This window comes from Salvia hispanica, chromosome 3 (assembly GCF_023119035.1).
Source record: "Salvia hispanica cultivar TCC Black 2014 chromosome 3, UniMelb_Shisp_WGS_1.0, whole genome shotgun sequence".
NCBI classification, from domain to species: domain Eukaryota; kingdom Viridiplantae; phylum Streptophyta; class Magnoliopsida; order Lamiales; family Lamiaceae; genus Salvia; species Salvia hispanica.
Window position 1 is genome coordinate 50,173,599 of NC_062967.1, and position 19,528 is coordinate 50,193,126.

General features: G+C 36.8%; 1 protein-coding gene across 1 annotated transcript; it reads left to right on the forward strand.

Annotated features, from left to right (window-relative positions):
- Positions 1–12,995: 12,995 nt before the first annotated feature.
- Positions 12,996–14,479, forward strand: LOC125216596 (probable glutathione S-transferase). Its single transcript, XM_048118350.1, has 2 exons — positions 12,996–13,309; positions 13,961–14,479. The coding sequence occupies exons 1-2, from the start codon at positions 13,001–13,003 to the stop codon at positions 14,309–14,311; spliced, it is 660 nt and encodes a 219-aa protein (XP_047974307.1). The 5' UTR covers positions 12,996–13,000; the 3' UTR covers positions 14,312–14,479.
- Positions 14,480–19,528: the final 5,049 nt, after the last annotated feature.

Genomic DNA, 19,528 nt, shown 5'->3' on the forward strand with positions numbered 1-19,528 from the left:
GAATTGCTCTGCTTGAAACCATACTTGCTCATGGCTTCTTTGAATCTCCCAAACCAGACTCTTGGTGACTGCTTTAGTCCATAGAGAGTCTTCTTCAGCCGACATCCTTCTCCCCCCTTAAATCCCTCAGATAACCCTAGGGGTGCTTCCATGTAAACTTCTCGTTTCAGTTCCCCATGTAGGGATGCGTTCGTCACGTCAAATTGGTGGAGTGGCCAGTTCCTATTTGTAGCAACTGAGAGTAAGACTCGAATGGTGTTCATCTTTGCTACAGGGGAGAACGTCTCATTGTAGTCAACTCCGTAGGTTTGTGTATATCCTTTTGCAACCAGTCGTGCCTTGTATCTTTCTATCGACCCGTCTGGTCACCGTTTGATAGTGAACACCCACTTGCACCCAACTGCCTTCTTCCCATCGGGTATTTTGCACTTTTCCCAGGTGCCGTTTCTTTCTAGAGCTTCCATCTCCTTCAACATTGCCTCGCGCCAGTGTTTGTGTCTCCAAGCTTCTTCAACTATACAAGCAATCTCCTCTTCCTCATATAGCATGGCCTCAAATGCGTGAGCCATTTCTGAAAGGTGGCCTTTGGCCAAGTTCACCACGGTACTAAGATTTCCTGCCGATGATCTCTGGGCTATGTCTCTTTGGTGGGACTCCTCTTTTTGGCCTTGGTGGCAATTTATATCCTCCAACTCCCTCACCCACCTGTTCCTCCAGTAAACCACAATTTCAGCTTCATTTTGCGACTTGGTGTCGGGCTCGATATCTGTCTCAGGGCCAGTCTCACCAAATATAGGATCATCATCACCAATGCTAGTATTGATATGCTTAGGAGAGTTATCGGGAGTACTTAAAGCAGATACCAGTAGGTGAACTTCTTGGATGGGGACACTGATTGGCGATGGCTGTATTTCTGGTCCTTGTTCTGGTGATGTCGGTGCTGCTAGAGGGCTTGATGTTGGCAACCGGCTTAGTGGGTCACTTTTACTCTCCCCCTGACTACTAAGGTGGTGGAAAAAAATACTCTATTTCGAGAAAATCACAGTTCAGGGTGGTGAACATGAGATTGGACTTAGGATCAAAGCAGCGATACCCCTTTTGAGAATGTCCATACCCCACGAAGACACATTTTATGGCACAAGGTGAGAGTTTGGTTCGCTCATGTTTTGCTATATGGACAAAAACTGAGCATCCGAATACTCGAGGATTAAGGGTCAAGGGTTGTGGAACTTGGGCTAATTTTGAGAGGACCTCTAGTGGTGTTTGGAGGTTTAGGGTGATGGAGGGTAACCGATTTGCCAGATAGACGGATGCAGCAATAGCTTCAGGCCAGAAATGCCTAGGGTTGTTGGATTCAATAAGCATGGCTCGAGCCTTTTCTAGGAGAATATGGTTTTTTCTTTCAGACACACCATTTTGCTCTGGGGTATATGGGCAAGTAGTTTGGTGGACCAGTCCCTTAACATGGCAGAAAGTTTTCAATTTTGAGTTGACGAATTCCCCCATTGTCAGATCGAAGGATTTTTATATTTTTCTGGAATTGGGTTTGAACAAGGGCGTGAAAGTGGGTAAAATGTTCAAAAACTTCGTTCTTGTGTTTCATAAAGTAGACCCAAGTCATACGAGTACAATCATCTATAAAGAGAAGGAAATATTTGAACCCTTGTCCCCCTATCACTGGAGAGGGACCCCACACATCAGAATGAACAAGAGAAAACAAGGAATCAACACAGGTGTTATTGGATTGATAAGAATGTCTATGGCTTTTGGCCAACACACAAGTTTCACAACTCAAATCTTGACTAAATTTAGGAAAAAGAATTTTTAGATAACCCGTAGACGGATGTCCTAAACGGCGATGCCAGAGCCAGGCTTCTCTATCAGCATTCCCTTGAGTTAGCAAAGCAGTTCCTTGTTCCGCTATCTCGTCCACATAATACAGCCCATCCCTCTCAGTGCCACGTCCAATAATTCCCCCTGTCCTGATATCCTGCAGTAGACAAAAATTTGGTTGCATTAGGAGAGTACAATTTAATTCTTTTGTCACATGACTAATTGATAACAGTTTATGCGACATGGAGGGAACATATAAGCAGTTAGATAAAGTCAGAGCAGATGAAATTCTGACAGTTCCTGCTCCCTCCACAGGGGTAAACTCTCCACTGGCCGTTTGAATGTGACTTTTCGGGGCCCTATGCATATAAGATCTATCAGAAATATCATAAGTAATAGTATCAGTGGCTCCGCAGTAAAAAAAATCCAACTAACATTTTTACTTCCACCAAATTCTGCACCTCCACCTCCATTTCCCCCATGTTCTCCGAATTCTCACCGCCTCTTCTTCTAGCGATTGATGCCACTCCGACCACCGTCCCTTCTGTTCCCGGGTTGCTGCTTCGGTTGTTAGCAGCCTCTTGGTTGCTCCCAATGGTAGTGATGGGCGCTCCTTCTCCTCCGGCTATAGCTGCAGCCGCACGACCCCCTCTGAACGGCCCCGACGAAGAATGGTTCTTAGCTTTCTTCTCCTGCCACCACTCCGGGTATCCATGGAGTTCGAAGCATGTCTCGCGTGTGTGTTTTTTCTTTCCACAGTGAGAGCCACTAGCTTCGATTTGTCCTCCTCTAATCGTCTGCTCCAATTTCCACCATTTCCACCACAGCTACATTGAGTGGGGTTCCGGTGCGCTGTCGGATTCGGCCATGGCTGAGTCACAGCTAGCCCAGCGCCGATTCCTTGAGTGCTGATGGAATCTGCCGACTACAGGACATTAGATCTGGCATCTTCTCGCCGGAGGATGGAGTATGCGACATCCACGGAGGGAAGTGGTTCGGTTCTGAGGATCTCCTTTTTGATGCCTTCGTATTTGCTGCTTAGGGCTACCAAAAATTGAAATAATCTGTCTTCTTGTTTCTCAGTATTGTTAATCTCTATATCCTCTGCATACTTCATTGGATTTGGGTGTCTCCGAGAAGTAACTGGCAGAGGAAGCGTGCGTCGAGTTATCATAATTTAATAATTATTAATCGAACAAATAAATCACATTATAATCAGATCTAATTAGCAGATTATTTAGACAAAATCTATTCGCGTAATTCTCTCATGTATCATGCTCATAACTTGAATTAATCATGTTTTAAGAATATTGAAACCTAAAACATGCTTTTCTATGGAGCAGAAATAATACCTAATTAATTCTCCAAACAATTGATGATGGCTAGCAGCTTCTCCACGTGACGCTTTGAATACTAAACCATGGATCTTCTCTCTGGTTCCCGAACCGTACTCCAATATCGCGTGTGGGTTGATCTCACCTGAATACTAGGACTTAAATAAAGAAGACAAAATTCTACTCCACGGAGGAGAAGAAAAAAATCGCCCAACTCCAATAGGGGTGGGTGGGGGGGGGGGGACGAAAATCTTGAGAAAAGTAATAATGAGTTATGTTATTTTTCTGTCTCCTTTATTCTCCTATTTATATTAAGTTCCTTTTGGGCCCAGGACACGGATCTATGGAAGGTTTTGGGTATGGACTCATCCAATTTACTTTTTACTAATTAAATTGAACCCACAATTTAGTATAAGCTTTAATTGGAATATTACGAGCAGCCACTACAGAAGTAATATTGAACTCTCCCCATCCAAATCCGTAATTATAAGTAATCCGGGTTTCCGTTTTTAACTTTCATTTCCCGCGCTTAAGATAAAAATGTGCATTAATTAATTAATGTCTGCTATGGACTTAATTAATCAATATCTTATTAATTCCAAGAGTGGACTTAGCAAAAAATACTTAATTATTATTCATAGAGCGATAAAACTCCAACTGGCCAGTTTTCTGAATAATAAAACCTTGTTCGAGCTCCTCTTGAGGACATTATCAAACAAGACTCACCTCGCGCACGTTTCATAATCCTAGCACCACTAAATATTAATCACCACTACCCAATATATCAGGATTATTGGGTTACGAAAAATCCGCACATTTGATAAGTCAAAGTAATGCATAATCAATACCGTATGCTCAATGCTAACCTACATTGATTAAGAAACAAATATTTATCACGACCTCGCCTTTCAGTAGATAGCCCAAGGACAAGTCTTGCTGTTAGACCCGTTCAGTGTTTTACCACACCAATGTCATCTTATTTCAGTAAGGATTAGAAATATGCGGACTGACATTGCAACCTTTCACGATGGATAGTCTAATCCCATCTAGATCGTGAAATTCTTCTTTTTCTTTGTTTAGGACTGACCATGTTACCTTAAAGTGGACGCCGCCCACAACCGGTCTACTAAAACAAAGACTTAGACTTTGTTAAGTTAACTTATACATTTAAACATGCAATTAACATCCATTAAATGTAAAACATAACAACATTATGACAAAAATAATTTGTTTTATTCCTTGAAAAATAAAATAAGAGTTTTACAGTATTCAATCACTCGAAACGTGATTTCTAGTATACAAACTCTAACATTTCACACTCTTGTCTTTCTCTATCTCCACCTCTTTGCACCACATTTTAAACTTTGAAAATGTCTCTGACTTATCTCTGAATATTGACCCACAACTTTCTAGTATAATCATCAGTAATAGACAAATAGAATCCTCCTCCACCAACAGAATTAATAGGAGAAGGACCCCATAGATCACTGTGTATGTAGTCAAGAGGTGTTGTAGATGAATGTATACATGTAGGGTCGGGTGCTTTCTTTGCCTTTCTAAGAATGCATTGCTCGTAGGGATCTAACTTGCTGCTGACATCTCCAGGGATCAAACCCTTTTTTACCTTCATGCTTCCCTCAACTGGATGGCCCAATCTCATGTGTCATAGCTTCACATTTTCAGTAGATATGGAGTACCTTTCTCCATCAACAGCTTCAACAGCTAGGTAGTAGAGTGCATGCTTTCTTTTAGCCACCATAACTAATTGATTCCCTGATTGCACCAGAATCTTTCACTGACTCATCAAGATATTAAATCCTTTCTTCACTTAAGGAATGAACCTCACTTCTGTCAAGATCTTGATGGAACCATCTTGAAGCCTCAGCTTCACCTTCCCAACTCCTCTGATCTTGCAAATGTGATTGTTTCCAAGAAGAACTATTCCATTTGTCTCCTTGAGATCATGGAACCAACTCCTATTGGGGAACATGTGAAAACTGCACCGAATCCATGATCCATATCCGACTTACCCCATTTTCTAACACATTTAAAATCTGGCTGGTGGATCTACACCCTCTACACAATCAAAGGTGTTTTGCTCTTTGCCCTCAGATGCTTGCTTCCTCTTCCATGCAAAGCAATCTTTCTTTAGATGCCCAGGCTTCTTGCAACCGTGGAATGATCTGGTTTCCTTTGGGGTATCGGACATGGATGCCTTGGAATTTTCTTCATACTTCTTCTTGAATTTAGGATTCTTGAATTTCTTAACATTTAGAGCCTCTGGGGCTTGTAGATCAGACCCCTTGCTGGTATTTATCTGAAGCTCTTTAGCCATCATAGGAACTAAATAAACCTGTGTGTAAGTGATAGGCTTGTCTTTGCCATAGATGATGGCATCACTCAATTGATCATAGGAACTAGGCAGAGCATTGAGTGTCAAGATAGTCTCCATCCACAGAGCCAAGATCATCAATAATCTTGTTGAACTCCTCCATCTGCTCTGTGATTGATCTGTCGTAGCAAAAATGTAGAAGTAGAGCCTCTTCTTCAGGTAAATTCTATTTTCTAGAGACTTAGCCAAATAGACTTCATCCAATTTCTCTAGAATCTTCTTGCACATCTCTCAGAACTTTGTCTCCCAAGCACAAGATGACTGCACTGTGGTCCTTGAGCTGCATCTCATCAAGCTTGGCCTGGGATTTCTCATCAAGTGCTGGAGATTTCCCTTTCTCACTCAGAGTAGCAAGAACCGCTGCCAAACCTTGCTAGATCAAAACTGCCTTCATCTTCATCTTCCACAGGCCGTAATCATTTTTGCCTGTGAATTTCTCGGTATCTAGCCTTGCTGCCATCTCTGAAACCGTTTGAACTTCTGCAAACCAGCTATAACTTCCCACCGGATGGCGCCACTTGTTAACTCAGCACACAAAGCTCACACACCCTTTGGTAATCTCTCTGTAATTCACACAAAACACACACACAGAGAACACACACTACTCTTGACGAAGAGAGAGTTGTTTCTTTGAGAAAAGGAATTCTCTTTATTGATTGACTGACTAACTAAATACAAGCAAAATGAGCTATATATGCAGCTCATACAAGTAGTAACTGCTCCTAACAGATTTGGAGCCAACTGGAGCATTGACAGCTCATACACTAACAGAATAACTAACTCTAACGGCTAGTTTATGTTTCCCTCTTTATCCTTTAATTCTTCATGTTTAAGAGCTGAATGTGGACTCACTTCTTATAGAATAAATTGTATTTATAGAATTAAATTGAGAAAATTATAAAAAATAAAAAATACTTCAGGCGCCGCCGCGGCTCTCGGCTCCGTGCAATAGACCGTCGTGGCGGTCACCGCGCCCATGACCCCACCACCCCATCCTCGCCGCAACTACGGCTCGCACCTTTCATCCCCACCCCGCCGCGCCCGGCCTCTTCCGCAACCTTCTTATTGGAGTCACTATTACGGGACGGAGGGAATAACAAATATTCTATTTGTCAATATAAAATAGTCACTATCTTTTTGTTTATGTCAATTCATCAAATTTAGTTTCATATTAAAATATAAAGTTACTCTCAATTTTTTACTCACTTTTTTATATCTCTTTCCGGTTTTATATATATTTTACCTTTTTCTTTCTTAATTTACTCATTTTATTTATTTCTATTTCAAACATTACCACTTATGTATTAAAACTTACATCGTAGACTGATGAGATTATTTTAGTAGATGGTTGGAGACTTGGAGTATATTAAGGAGCATCTCCCTTGTAAGAAAAGATTGGTTTATAGAGTTCTTGACCACACAGACTACATGATATGTTGTATAGAGTTATATTTACCGACGTGAATCTACATCGTTGCATAAATGTTTGATTTAAGATGTTTTCACTTTAAATAAAAAATTGCATACAAATTTTTATTATCGGCCCAAGGCTCTCTTTTGCGATGTCAACATGTCTGAAATATGTATGTTTTTTTGGCTTATTTTTTACTGTTTTTTTTAATACCTTCTCCGTGCCACTCTAAATAAATTATTTTTCTTTTTGAAATGTCCAACTCTAAATGACACATATTGAAAATAGAAATATCACTCTCTCTACTTTTTCCTTTTATCTTACTTTATTCTTTTTACTTTTCTCATAAAACAGCACTATATATAATCCCGTGCCGAAATAGAAATACACCACTAAGAGTAGGACAAAGGAAGTATATATTTTATATGATATGTAATTTGAAGAAATTTAAAGATCTCACCATTACTTGAACAATCCATCTATTCAATTATTGAAGTCCTTAGACCCAATAGTTATTATTTTCTTTTGCTGTCTTCACTTTGTGCACAATGGAATTGAACTGAGACATGTTACAATTCAAAGCAAATCCCTTGAATATCGAAGATGAGAATCGTACCAGTTGAATGTTATTTATATCGATTCAAATTACTACTATTAAAGTATCATTTTGTAATATTGATTCAAGTTTTGAAGTGCATGGAGCAACTGTACTTAATACTCCATCCGTCTACAAAAAATAGAGCAATTTGTGTATGACACGAGTTTTAATGTAGAATTGGTAAAGTAAGAGAAAAAAGAAAAAAATAAGAGAGAAGGAGAAAATAAGTGAGAAGTAGTGTTAGTGGAATGATGTGTAGGGTTATTATTTGTTGAAACTTTCCATAAATGATTGTGCTCTATATTTTGTGGACAACAAAAAATGGTAATTATGCTCTATTTTTTAGCCGGAGGAAGTACTAATTATACGGGCAATTATTATTTTATTATTTATTGTTTATTGAAACTATTATTGATCATTTATGCAATACTGATACAAATATTAAATTGTATTGGGCAATTTATTTGTTACATGAATGCTCGCACTTTTTTCAGTTCTTGCAGCCTTTACTTTTATAGCAATACATTCAATATGTCAATTAACTAGAGCAGTATATATATTTCTTTATACTATTTATCTCATTTAAAAATACATCTTGATTCAATACACGCTTTTATATAGTCTAAATGACAATTAAATATTAAATTAAATGCGTAATAATGAAAATGTAAGCTATCTAACCACTACATTTTAAAAACAAGGTGATTCCCTCTACTATTTCATGACAGTACTTATAAGCATTAAAAAATGATCAGTCTATTTCTTGACTGTTGAAAAACCCGATCATTACTAATTGTCGTATGAGAAGAGTGTTTATCCATTAATAGTTTAATATACATCAATAAATTATTTACATATATAAGAGATGGAAAGTAAAAAATCATATCATTATTTCTGACATATACTTAATAATATCAATTAAGATGAATTATCTCGCATTTTATTGGGTGCTTTCCGATCCATCCTCGTCTCATTTGTAGGTTCATTAATTCTTTCATGCACTATAATTTATCCAAATGTAGGCGAGTGAAATAGTCTTATTAATACTTTTTTATCGGATACAATTATGTTTGATGCATATATAATATTTTGACAGGTTGTTGAATTTCCAGTGTTACTGCTCAACCCGTCCCATAAGAACATGCATTCTTTCCTTTTTAGTCCATCCTATAAAAATATGCATTTTCCAATTTTAAATTTTTTTTTCTTTCTAATTAAATTAGACCTCTTCCCTATTAATAATACTTTAATTAATTTTTCTCTATCTTTCTTACTTTATAAATATTGCATTAAAATCCGTGTCAAACTTAAAGTGCACGTTCTTTAAGGAACAAATGCTCGGGCTTGAGGTTGTTTTGAGAATCCATCATATTAAATTGTAGTAACTTGCGAACTAAACACATGCAATTAATTTTTTTTTCTCTTGAAATAAATTAGCAAAATAAACAAGTCTGTGGTTAGTTTCAGACTTTCAGTACTGGTGATTATGCTTTGATGAAATAACCGTCCACAAATTATAATTATATGAAAGGGATAAAATAAAGTTATTTCTAAATTTAGAAAGTAGCATTCTCCAAGATCAAAAACTATTTTAGATCACCCATTTGGCCAAACTCGATAAACCAAGTTATTTATATAGTTACCATCATATTCTTAAATGAAACCAGTTTTCTAGAAGAGCCATATAAATAGAGATAAATAGCGAAAGTGAGGGTGTTGGAAATTTTCCTCAAAATATATTTGATTATAAATATACGAGGCGTATGATTAGTAATAAAATGTAAACTTATATATTGTACAAACTTAAAATTCTTCAACACAGCTTCAACACTGTTTCAATACAATATCAAACAGTGTAAAATTTCAAGATTTTAATGTCAACACAGTATCAACACAATATCAACACAACATCAATCATTGACTACCGTTGAAATTCTGTTGACATTTTCCTGTTGATGTTTTTTTGTGATCTGTTGATATTTTTTAATGGTCCAAATCATAGTTTTACATTTATATAATATTTAGAGTTTTCATTTGATCCTATTCCTGAGGCGTATATATATAACTTGAATTTGATCCTATTCCTGAGGCGTATATATATAACTTGAATTTAAATAAAACGCACAAAAGTATAAATGGCCGTCCAACTATTTAATATATCTTGACATTGCCTAACAAATCTCTCGGATTATTCAATATGCAAACGTACTTGAATTATTATGAAACGTAAGTTATCAATCTACTAAAATTAAATGTCAACGGATTCCGCCCAACTGTTCTTTTATTTATCAGAGCTAGTGCTTACAAGCAATAATAAAATAATTTAGACGTACAATGCCGCCATACTTATGTAAGTTATCAAACGAATTAAGAAGGAACGGAGTAAGAATTAAGATGATTTAACACTATGAGAACGTCTACATAGAATACATATAGACTAGAAAAATAAACTGACTAAAATGTTTCTCTGAAAAAGTAAATCACTATGAGAACGTCTACATAGAATACATATAGACTAGAAAAATAAACTGACTAAAATGTTTCTCTGAAAAAGTAAATTAGTAGTACTCCCTCCATTTCAAAAAAATGTCACATAATTTTCTTCTTAGTTTGTCCCACAGGAGCATCTCCAATGCTATTAGGCTAGCCATAGGCCAGCAATTCTCTCTCCCTGCCACGTCAGCAGCACTAAAAATCCACCTGCCACATCAGATTTAGGCCAGCCATAGGCCAGCCGCAAAAAAAATAATTCAAAATATACTACATTTATTGAATCAAAATTACGATTAAATTACGGAATTAAATTTACGAGACATATACGGGAAAATTAATTAATTGCATTTAAAAAGGTACATAGATAAAAAAAATTACATTAAAAAAGGTACATAATAAAGAAAAAAACTATCGCCGTGCAGTCCTCCGTGCCCACAACTCTTCAATTATATCCTTTTGGAGTTGAATATGAGCATCCACTTGGCGCATGTCGGCAAATTCCTTGAGGCGGCCGGCTTCATCGAGAGGTACCCCACGTCGTACGCTAGGGGTGGCCGTTCCGTGGCTTGTACCGGCTTCATCGTCATTGGCCCAACTAGTCGGTTGTACGCCTTCGTCTTCGACGATCATGTTGTGCAGGATAATGCAGGCGTACATTATTTGGGATACGCATGTGACATCTCACAAACGCGTTGGACCCTTAATTGCCGCCCATCGAGACTGGAGCACACCAAATGCGCGCACCACGTCCTTGCGCGCCGACTCTTGTCGTTCCGCAAAGTAGGCCTTCCTTTCATCACTTGCGTGCCTGATCGTCTTCACAAAGACATGCCACCTAGGGTATATCCTATCCGCCAAGTAGTAGCCCATATCATGCCGGTTGCCGTTGGCCACAAACGAGACGGCTGGACCGACGCCCTGGCACTTCTTGTTGAAGAGGGGAGACGAGTTCCAGGACGTTGAGGTCGTTGTTCGACCCGGCTACCCCAAAATACGCGTGTCAGATCCACAGCTGGTATTCAGCTACGGCCTCGAGGATCATCGTGGGATTCTTTGACTTGTAGCCGGTCGTGTAGGCCCCCTTCCAGGCAAATCGGACAGCTTCTTCCACTCCCAATGCATATCGATCTATGCTTTGCCTAACATCCCGAGGAACCCATACTTCTCCCTTCGTGCATCTCGCATCAAATTCGACAATCTTCGGAGTAGGGCTTCGAAGGTACTGCTCACCGAAAACGTTCATCACGCCCTCACAGAAATACTTCGGACATTCCAGGGCTGTCGACTCACCGATGTGGAGGTACTCATCCCACATGTCTGCCGCGCCTCCGTAGGCCAACTGCCCGATTGCCGTCGTGCACTTTTGAATAGGGGTGTGGCCGGGTCTGCCAACCGCATCGTGCCTGAAGCGGAAACACAGATATCGACGCTCTAATGCGCCAACGATACGCATAAACAACTCCCCTGCGTATTCTAAAACGCCGCCGGAACATGTGTACGGGAAACCGCGGGTTCTCCGAAAAGTAGTCGTCGTACAGCCGCCGATGTGCAGCGGCGTGATCCCGATCAATCACTGCTCGGCGGTGGATAACCCGTGGAGGGCGAGGTATCGCCTGCTGCTCCACCCTACGCATGTCCCGCTCCATCTCGCGGTTCATGTAGGCATTCATAGCCTCGTTCATCCTCCGTTCGTACTCCTCAAGCATCCCCACCACTACCACCACTCTTACCACCCGCGTTACTCATCGCTCGATGATGCTCTTGTACAGAAAGATAGAGAGAGAGAGAAAAACTCGTTAAAACAAGCGGTGCAAATGAAAATGAAACTAAAATCGCGTTTATATAGGTTTTTTTTAAAAAAAAAAAATTAAAAATCGTCGCTGGCCGATCGGACCGCCACAATGGCGGCCAGCGCATCGGCCAGCCACACGCGATCGGCTAGCCTTGGCCGGTTTTTTCGCCGAAATTCGGCTAGCCTGCTCCAATGGTTCGGCTAGCCGACCGGCTAGCCACGTCAATCGGCTAGCCGGTTGCTAGCCTACCATTGGAGATGCTCTAAAAGATGTCACACTTTTCTTTTTAGTTTGTCCTACAAAAAATGTCACATTTCCTTTTATGGAAAAAATTCTCTCTCACATTAATATAAATATTACTATTTTCTTTTTCCACCTAACACACAAAACAAAACCTCCTAAACTTTCGTACCGTCCCACAAGTGTGACATCTTTTGTGGGACAGAGGGAGTACTAATTTATACACTCATTTTCTCTTTTAATATTATTGTCTCGAGGTGGATTAATACTTCTTAAGTTCTCCATAGTAGTAGTAAAGTCATTTTCTTTTTGGGTGTTATATATATAGCACTCCCTCCATCCCAAAGAAGATGACACACTTGGGAAACGATATGAGATTTTAGGAGATGTTGTTTTATGTGTTAAGTGGTGAGAGAAAATATAATTTTATAATTAATGTGTGAGGAAATTTTTTCCAAAAAAGGAAATGTGACATCTTTTGTGGGACAAATTAATAAGAAAAGTGTGATATCTACTTTGGGACGGAAAGAGTACTAAAGTCATTTATTTTTTTACTTTTTCTATCTCCTACTTTATTAATGTTTTCTTATTTTGATATATTATACACTTTTTAAAATTTTGTGTCAAAAAAGAAATACCTTCACTATTAGCATAAAACAGAGTAACTATTTCTTAGTTTCAGTTTGTATAAATGGGCAACCCTTGACCTCATACTTATGACGTACAATGCCACCACACCAACTATATTGGTTTAAAAAAACATTTTTTTTTCTGCAATATCAAAAACAAATTAGACCAACCATTTGGTCAAACTTGAGAAACCCAATTATTTACGTAGTTGGCATCATATTCTTGAATGATCCATATATATTCCATAGACAGAGAGAGAGAGAGAGAGCAAGAGAGATGGCGAAAGTGCAGTTGATAGGGGCATGGTTCAGTCCATTTGTGAAGAGAGTTGAAATTAGCCTCAAAATTAAAGGTGTTGAGTATGAATATATTGAAGTAGATTTGATAAACAAACCGCCTCTTGTTCTACACCACAATCCAATTCATCAAAAAGTGCCTATACTTATACACGACGGCAAAACCATCCTTGAATCTGCTGTGATTCTTGAGTACATAGATGACGTTTGGAAAGGTCCAAACATTCTTCCCAAAGATCCTTGCCAAAGAGCTCGAGCTCGATTTTGGGCCAACTTCATCGATCAAAAGGTTATATTAGCTCCCACTTTTTTTTTTCATTTTTTCGTTTTTTCATTTTAATTCCATTTATTATATGAATACTTAGTATAGTATTGAGGTCAACTATGGAATATTTTTTTTTTTTTTTAATATAGAATTTTAAGTGATTGTTAGTACTCCTTCTGTCCATGTAATGTCTCATATCTAACTGGTATGAATTTTAATGAATTGTTTAACTTTATGAAGTAAAAAGTGGGTAGAAAAAATTAGTAGAATATGAGGTCTATTTTTATATATTTATTTTATGATAAAATGTGAGTGAAAAAGTTAATATAATGTATGGTCCACTTATTAAATAAAATAAAAATAAAATGAGATATTATTGGCGAACTTATGAAAAGGAAAAATAGAACATTTAATAGTGGACTAATAAAGTAACTAGATTTCCATGTTTCTTTTATTTTACAATAAAATAGTAAAATTAATAATTAATTGCCTAACAGGGTTGTGGGACATGTTTTGAGCAGTTTTAGTTTTCAATAAAACTTTTTTTTGACAAACAAATGAATTTAAATTTAAGATATTAACCTTTATGCCGTTTGGCCAACTCACACACACTTAATAAAACTTAAAATCAAGAAACATGGTAGTTAAGTGATTGTTCGTTTTGTAAATGTGTAGTGTGTTCCGGCAACGAGGAAAGCTTTATGGTGTCGAGGAGAAGAGCAAGAGAAGGCCATCAAAGAAGCAAGGGAAGCTCTTAAAATTCTTGAATGCGAAGTAAAGGACACGAAATTTTTCGGAGGCGACCAAATTGACTATGTCGATATAATTGGCTCTTTCTTAGCGTATTGGATGCGACTTTTTGATGAAGTGGCTGGACTCCATCTCTTCACATATGAAGAATTGCCCAGTTTGTGCAAATGGGCAGATGAATTATGTGATAACAAACATGTTAAACAACATCTCCCTGATAAGGATAGATTTGTTGATAGAGTTCGTGGCCACACAAAGACTACTAGATCTGTGTAGTGGATACATTATTACTCGATTTGCATCTACATCTTTTTCTAAATGTGTAACACTCAAATAAGTGTATGATTTATGGTGTTTCCATGGCTTCTTTATGCAATGTATGCGTGGCTTATTTTTACACTACTTTTTATATTTTTTAAACGCATTATAGAGATTTATTTTATAGTCCCTCCGTCTGCTATTTATAATCTCATTTTTTACTCGACATGGATTTTAAGAAATTGTTTGATTTTGTGAAAAAAATGGGATCACATTTTTATATATTAGTTTTAGAATAGAATTTAAGTGTAATAGGTGAATAGTGAATCCCTTATTTAAAATAGAAAAAAAAAAGCAAGTGGGGATTTAAATCACGGACATTCCAAAGGATGGAGGGAAGTATTATGCAATCTAAAACATTAATTTGAAGATATTTATTAAATACTGATAAAAATTAAAATATCACATAACAACACAACCTAGTTGAAATAAGACATGTTAGCATTCAAAGTCAAATCCTTTGATTATTCAAGCAAATATATTTATTACTCCCTCCGTCCCTAAAAATCTGTCACTTATTTCTATTTTTGTCCGTCCCTAAAAAATTATCACCTTTCACTTTTACCATTTTTAGTAGTGGACCATATATTCCACTGACAGCCCTCTAGAGTGCAGTGCAGGTGCTGTGTGATGTGTCACTCGATCTAATAGGTCCAGAGGATTCGACTAGACTTCAGAGGCTAGAAGATCATGAAACTATCAGAAAGGGGTCGTTGGGTGCACTCTATTCCTTCAAAAACCTCAACCCACTATACTACAACTTAGCACAGGGAAGTAAAGGATCGATCCCACGAGGAAGAAGGTGCTACGAAACTGCATTTGAGGATGTTTTGGGAAAAGGGGGTTGGCTGCTGCCACGCAATTTTGTGGGTCGAGAACTTAAAACTACTGGGTCTGAGAGATAAGCAAAACTTTACTCTACCTATTGGATCTAATAGATCAGAAGAACTTTACTCTACCTACTGGGTCTAAGAACTGAGAGCGTACGGAACATATATGACTTAGAGAAACTGAGATATTTTAAAGTTCTAAGACAATTGGAGTAAACTTAACTAGACAGACTTTCCTAATTTGGACAGACAAACATAAAGCGAAAAACAAAGACAAATTTCCTTAAACTATCAGGGTCTGGCAAAGCATGCAGAAAAGAAAAAGAGACAAAGCAGATCGTACTGACAGTGGTCTAGGAACATGCAGAAAAAGCAAAGTACATGCTGAAAAGTACTGACATACATGCTGAAAACAACTTCATCTTCTTCGGGAATCAAACGAGAATAGCAGGTAAAACAGAGTTTTAAACACCATGAAAACAGAGCAAACTTTAGATCTAGACTTAAAACGAGAAATTAAAGCCTAAACTAACAGATCTACGCTACTGGACCTAAAGGATGCAGAAACAGAAAGTAAATAGCCATAATCATGCACAACGTAAACATCAAGCACCAAATACGCGAAACTTCAACTCTAAAACACCAAGATTCAACAAATCCAAACATCTCCATATGCAAATCCCCAGCCTCCATCAACAAACCAACGTATTTCAGCTCCAAACATCCAATAACAAACAAGAACAAAAGCTAAAAACAAGAGATAAACATAAACTCAGAGACATCCAACCAAAAGCAAACATAAACTTCCATAATAACTAGAAATAAGTCTGAATCCAGCAGATCAAAGTCGGAAACTAGAGTTGCGAACTTAAAAACCACAAAGTACTAAACGAAAGCAAATAAAATTGTTTCTTCGCCTTCACAAGGCGGTGTTACACAGCAAAATAACGATGACAATGAGAACCACGGTGGCCAGAATCCTCCATGTCCAAGTGCGCAGCAACACGAAATGAAAATTTGAAGTATGGAACTAGAACTAGAGCTAGGAAAGCGTAGAAGTGGATGTTCATGGTCTGTCCTGTTCTTCAAGGATGAGCTCCTTATATATGCGAGGTTCTGATCCCTAGGGTATCCCCTGGTGATTTGATGCTCTTACCCTTGAGTAAGACTCTTTAAAATAATCTGCTCTCGCTCCATTATGTTCTTGTCGCCAACTTTTGATTCTCCCAAGTCCGAACGACGACTTCTGATTTTTGCTTCAATTTCATCTCTTTTGCATCTGCCAGGTCAGGTAATAGCAACTCCTGGGTCCGGCAGATTTACTACGCACCTGAACTCATAAACGCACGTTAGCGCCCCAAATGCACAGAATTTTAACCCTAAACCAATGCATGAAACGAGCTTTATCATCCACTAACTCATTCTCATCCACATTTTATTATAAAACTAATCTTACTAATCTAAAGTGACAGTTGGGTGAAATTACTGTAATATCCTTTTTGGCGGGAAAAATATATGCATGTGAGATGGCTGTTTTGGTAAATCCAGTTAGCCCAATTTAGAATTTAATTTGGAATTTATTTTTTGATTTTTTTTTGTATGTATCGAGACTGCAGACTATTTTCAGCGGTTTCCAAGAAGTCTTCAAGAGAGAGAGAGAGAGAAATTGAGTGAATAACAGCTATGCGACGATTTTCAAAAAATAAAAAGCTATAGTCTTGCAAAGCGTACGAGTCAATCTTTAAACAAAAACAAAATTTCTATCTAAACCAACACAATAAAATCCCTATATATACCAAACACAAAAACATATAACAATAAACTTCAATGCAATTAGAGAGAAAGATGAGAAGAAGAAAAAGAAGAAGGTGAAAAGATCTGATCAGCGGCAAGGTTGCGAGTAAGCGGCTGTGCGACACTGCCCACGAATCTGGACCAACGACCTGCTACAGGAGACGACGGCATTTGATGATGGCGATTGGCGAGTAGCAGCTGCCGTTCTACAATACACCCTAAGGCACAACTCCCTCCATTCCCTCATCGCCGGACGTCATTTTCTGCCTGAGTACGGACAAGGAGACCGGCAGAGGAAGGGCGACGGAGGAGCGGTGAGGCAGAGTGGAAGGCGCGACGACGATGCAGGCTGATGGGCTTGCCGGCGTGGCGGCGATGCACGAGTCAATTCCGCCGATTGAGAGAGAAAGAGAGAGATGGAGAGGGAGAGGGAGAGGGAGGCGCCGCTTCTTCATTTAGGGTTTGTAGGAAATTTTACTTTATGGAGTACTATAATTTGGGTTTATTTGTGTTGGGATTTTAGTCTAAGAATGTATTATTTGGGCTTTATTTGTGTTGGTATTTTAGTTTATGGAAGTGTGATATTTGAGCTTTATTCGTGTTGAATTTCAGTTGTGGTATCAAGTATTGAAATTAAATTTAGCTAAACCAAATAATAATTATAAAATACTACTACAAAATAATAATTATAAAAAACAAAATTAAATTAATATCAATATCAAACCAAGAACAATATACATTTTTAAAAATATTTTGGTGTTACTCCAACTCAAGAGGAAAGATAAAATGTATACTACCAATTATGAAGCGGAATTGAAAGATTGATGAACATTAAAAAAAATCGCAAAAACCTCGCCTCAAATGGTACTCCATTCATAAGTATTTGAATATATTATATTATCTTATCTTATTGATCTAATATATTTAGTTGGCTTTTTGGTGTATACTTTTGATTTCAAATAATGCTATAAAATTATGCAATTTATAGTAGGGGTACATTTTTATTAATTGACTATATTTTTAGTTTAAGTGTTGTACTCTATTATTATATTCCTGCTAAGTTTTAATTTGAAATTTTAATTTATTGGACTTTACATTTTTTGAATTAATCTTTTGAATTAAGTAATTATATTTAAGTGCTGTATAGATTGAGTTGTTTTTTATTTACTCATATTTCTGTTCTTTTTACATCTCAAAATTTTGAAATATATTTATATTGAATTTAAATGTGGCTAAACCAAGTAATTATGAAACACCAATAAATAATAATATAAAGTGAGACTAAATTAATATCATTATCAAACAAAGAACAATATTGCATAACATTAATTATTGTTATGTATAGTAATATATAATTTCATATATAATATATTAGTTTAATTAAATATGTTGGAGTTGATTTACTTAATTGAAACTGGTGAACTATGTATTCCTTCAAATAGATTGCTTTTTTTTTTATTCTTTTGTATATAGTACTATTACATTTTTCTTTATTTGTATGTCTTATTTTATTTCATCCACACATCTCCTCTTTTGTTATTTCTTTTATTTTATACTACACTAGTATCAAATATTAAAATAGTATACAATTATGAAATGTTTCATTGAGAGTGAGCTGAGAGAAGTACAATCGTACAAATATTTTTTTTGTTGTTATTTATAATATTACAAATACTTATTTTAATTAGTTCTTATTTGTAAATATATGTTTATACTTATTTACTCTATATTCTTTATTTTAAATTAATATATCATTATTATTTTAAAAAAAATTGTCATGTGCTATGCACATGTGTTAATACTAGTTATTTCAAAAACATAGTATAACCGAATTTTTTTCCTTAATTAGTGTGGTTAGTGTACAGTCAATCTGAGCTTCGAATGCAATTACTTTACTTTTCAAAGAGAAATTTTCCGTTATTGCTTAATTAGAGGGGCAATTAGTTGATTCACTGAATTACTGGATTTTCATTCAAGATTATGCTACTAGCGTTGTTAGGGCTGGGTCGATACGATATACTGTATCAAAAATTTTGTTTCGTTATCATACCGAAAATATCGATATGAAAGAATTTCATATCGTTATTGTTTCAAAAGTTTCGGTATACTGAATTTCGGTAAACCGAAATTTCGGTATGGATAAAAACTATACCGTTAACGTTTCAAAATTTCGGTACATCGTACCGAACTTTGGTATACCGTTCTGAACGGTATATCGATATTTCGTACGATATACCGAAATTTTATACCATTTCGAATACTTGTATACCGAAAAATATAATTTCAAAACTGAAAAATAAAACCAAAATTAATATAATTTTAACATAATAAAATAAACATTGTCTACATCTTTATAATAAAAAATATATATAAATAAGTTATATGGATATATTTATGATTTAAACTTTTAATCTTAAAAAAATAAATTATATTATTATTATTATTACTATTATTATTATTATTATTATTATTATTATCATCATCATCATCATCATCATCATCATCATCATTATCATCATCATCATCATCGGTATAAACGATATGTATCGAT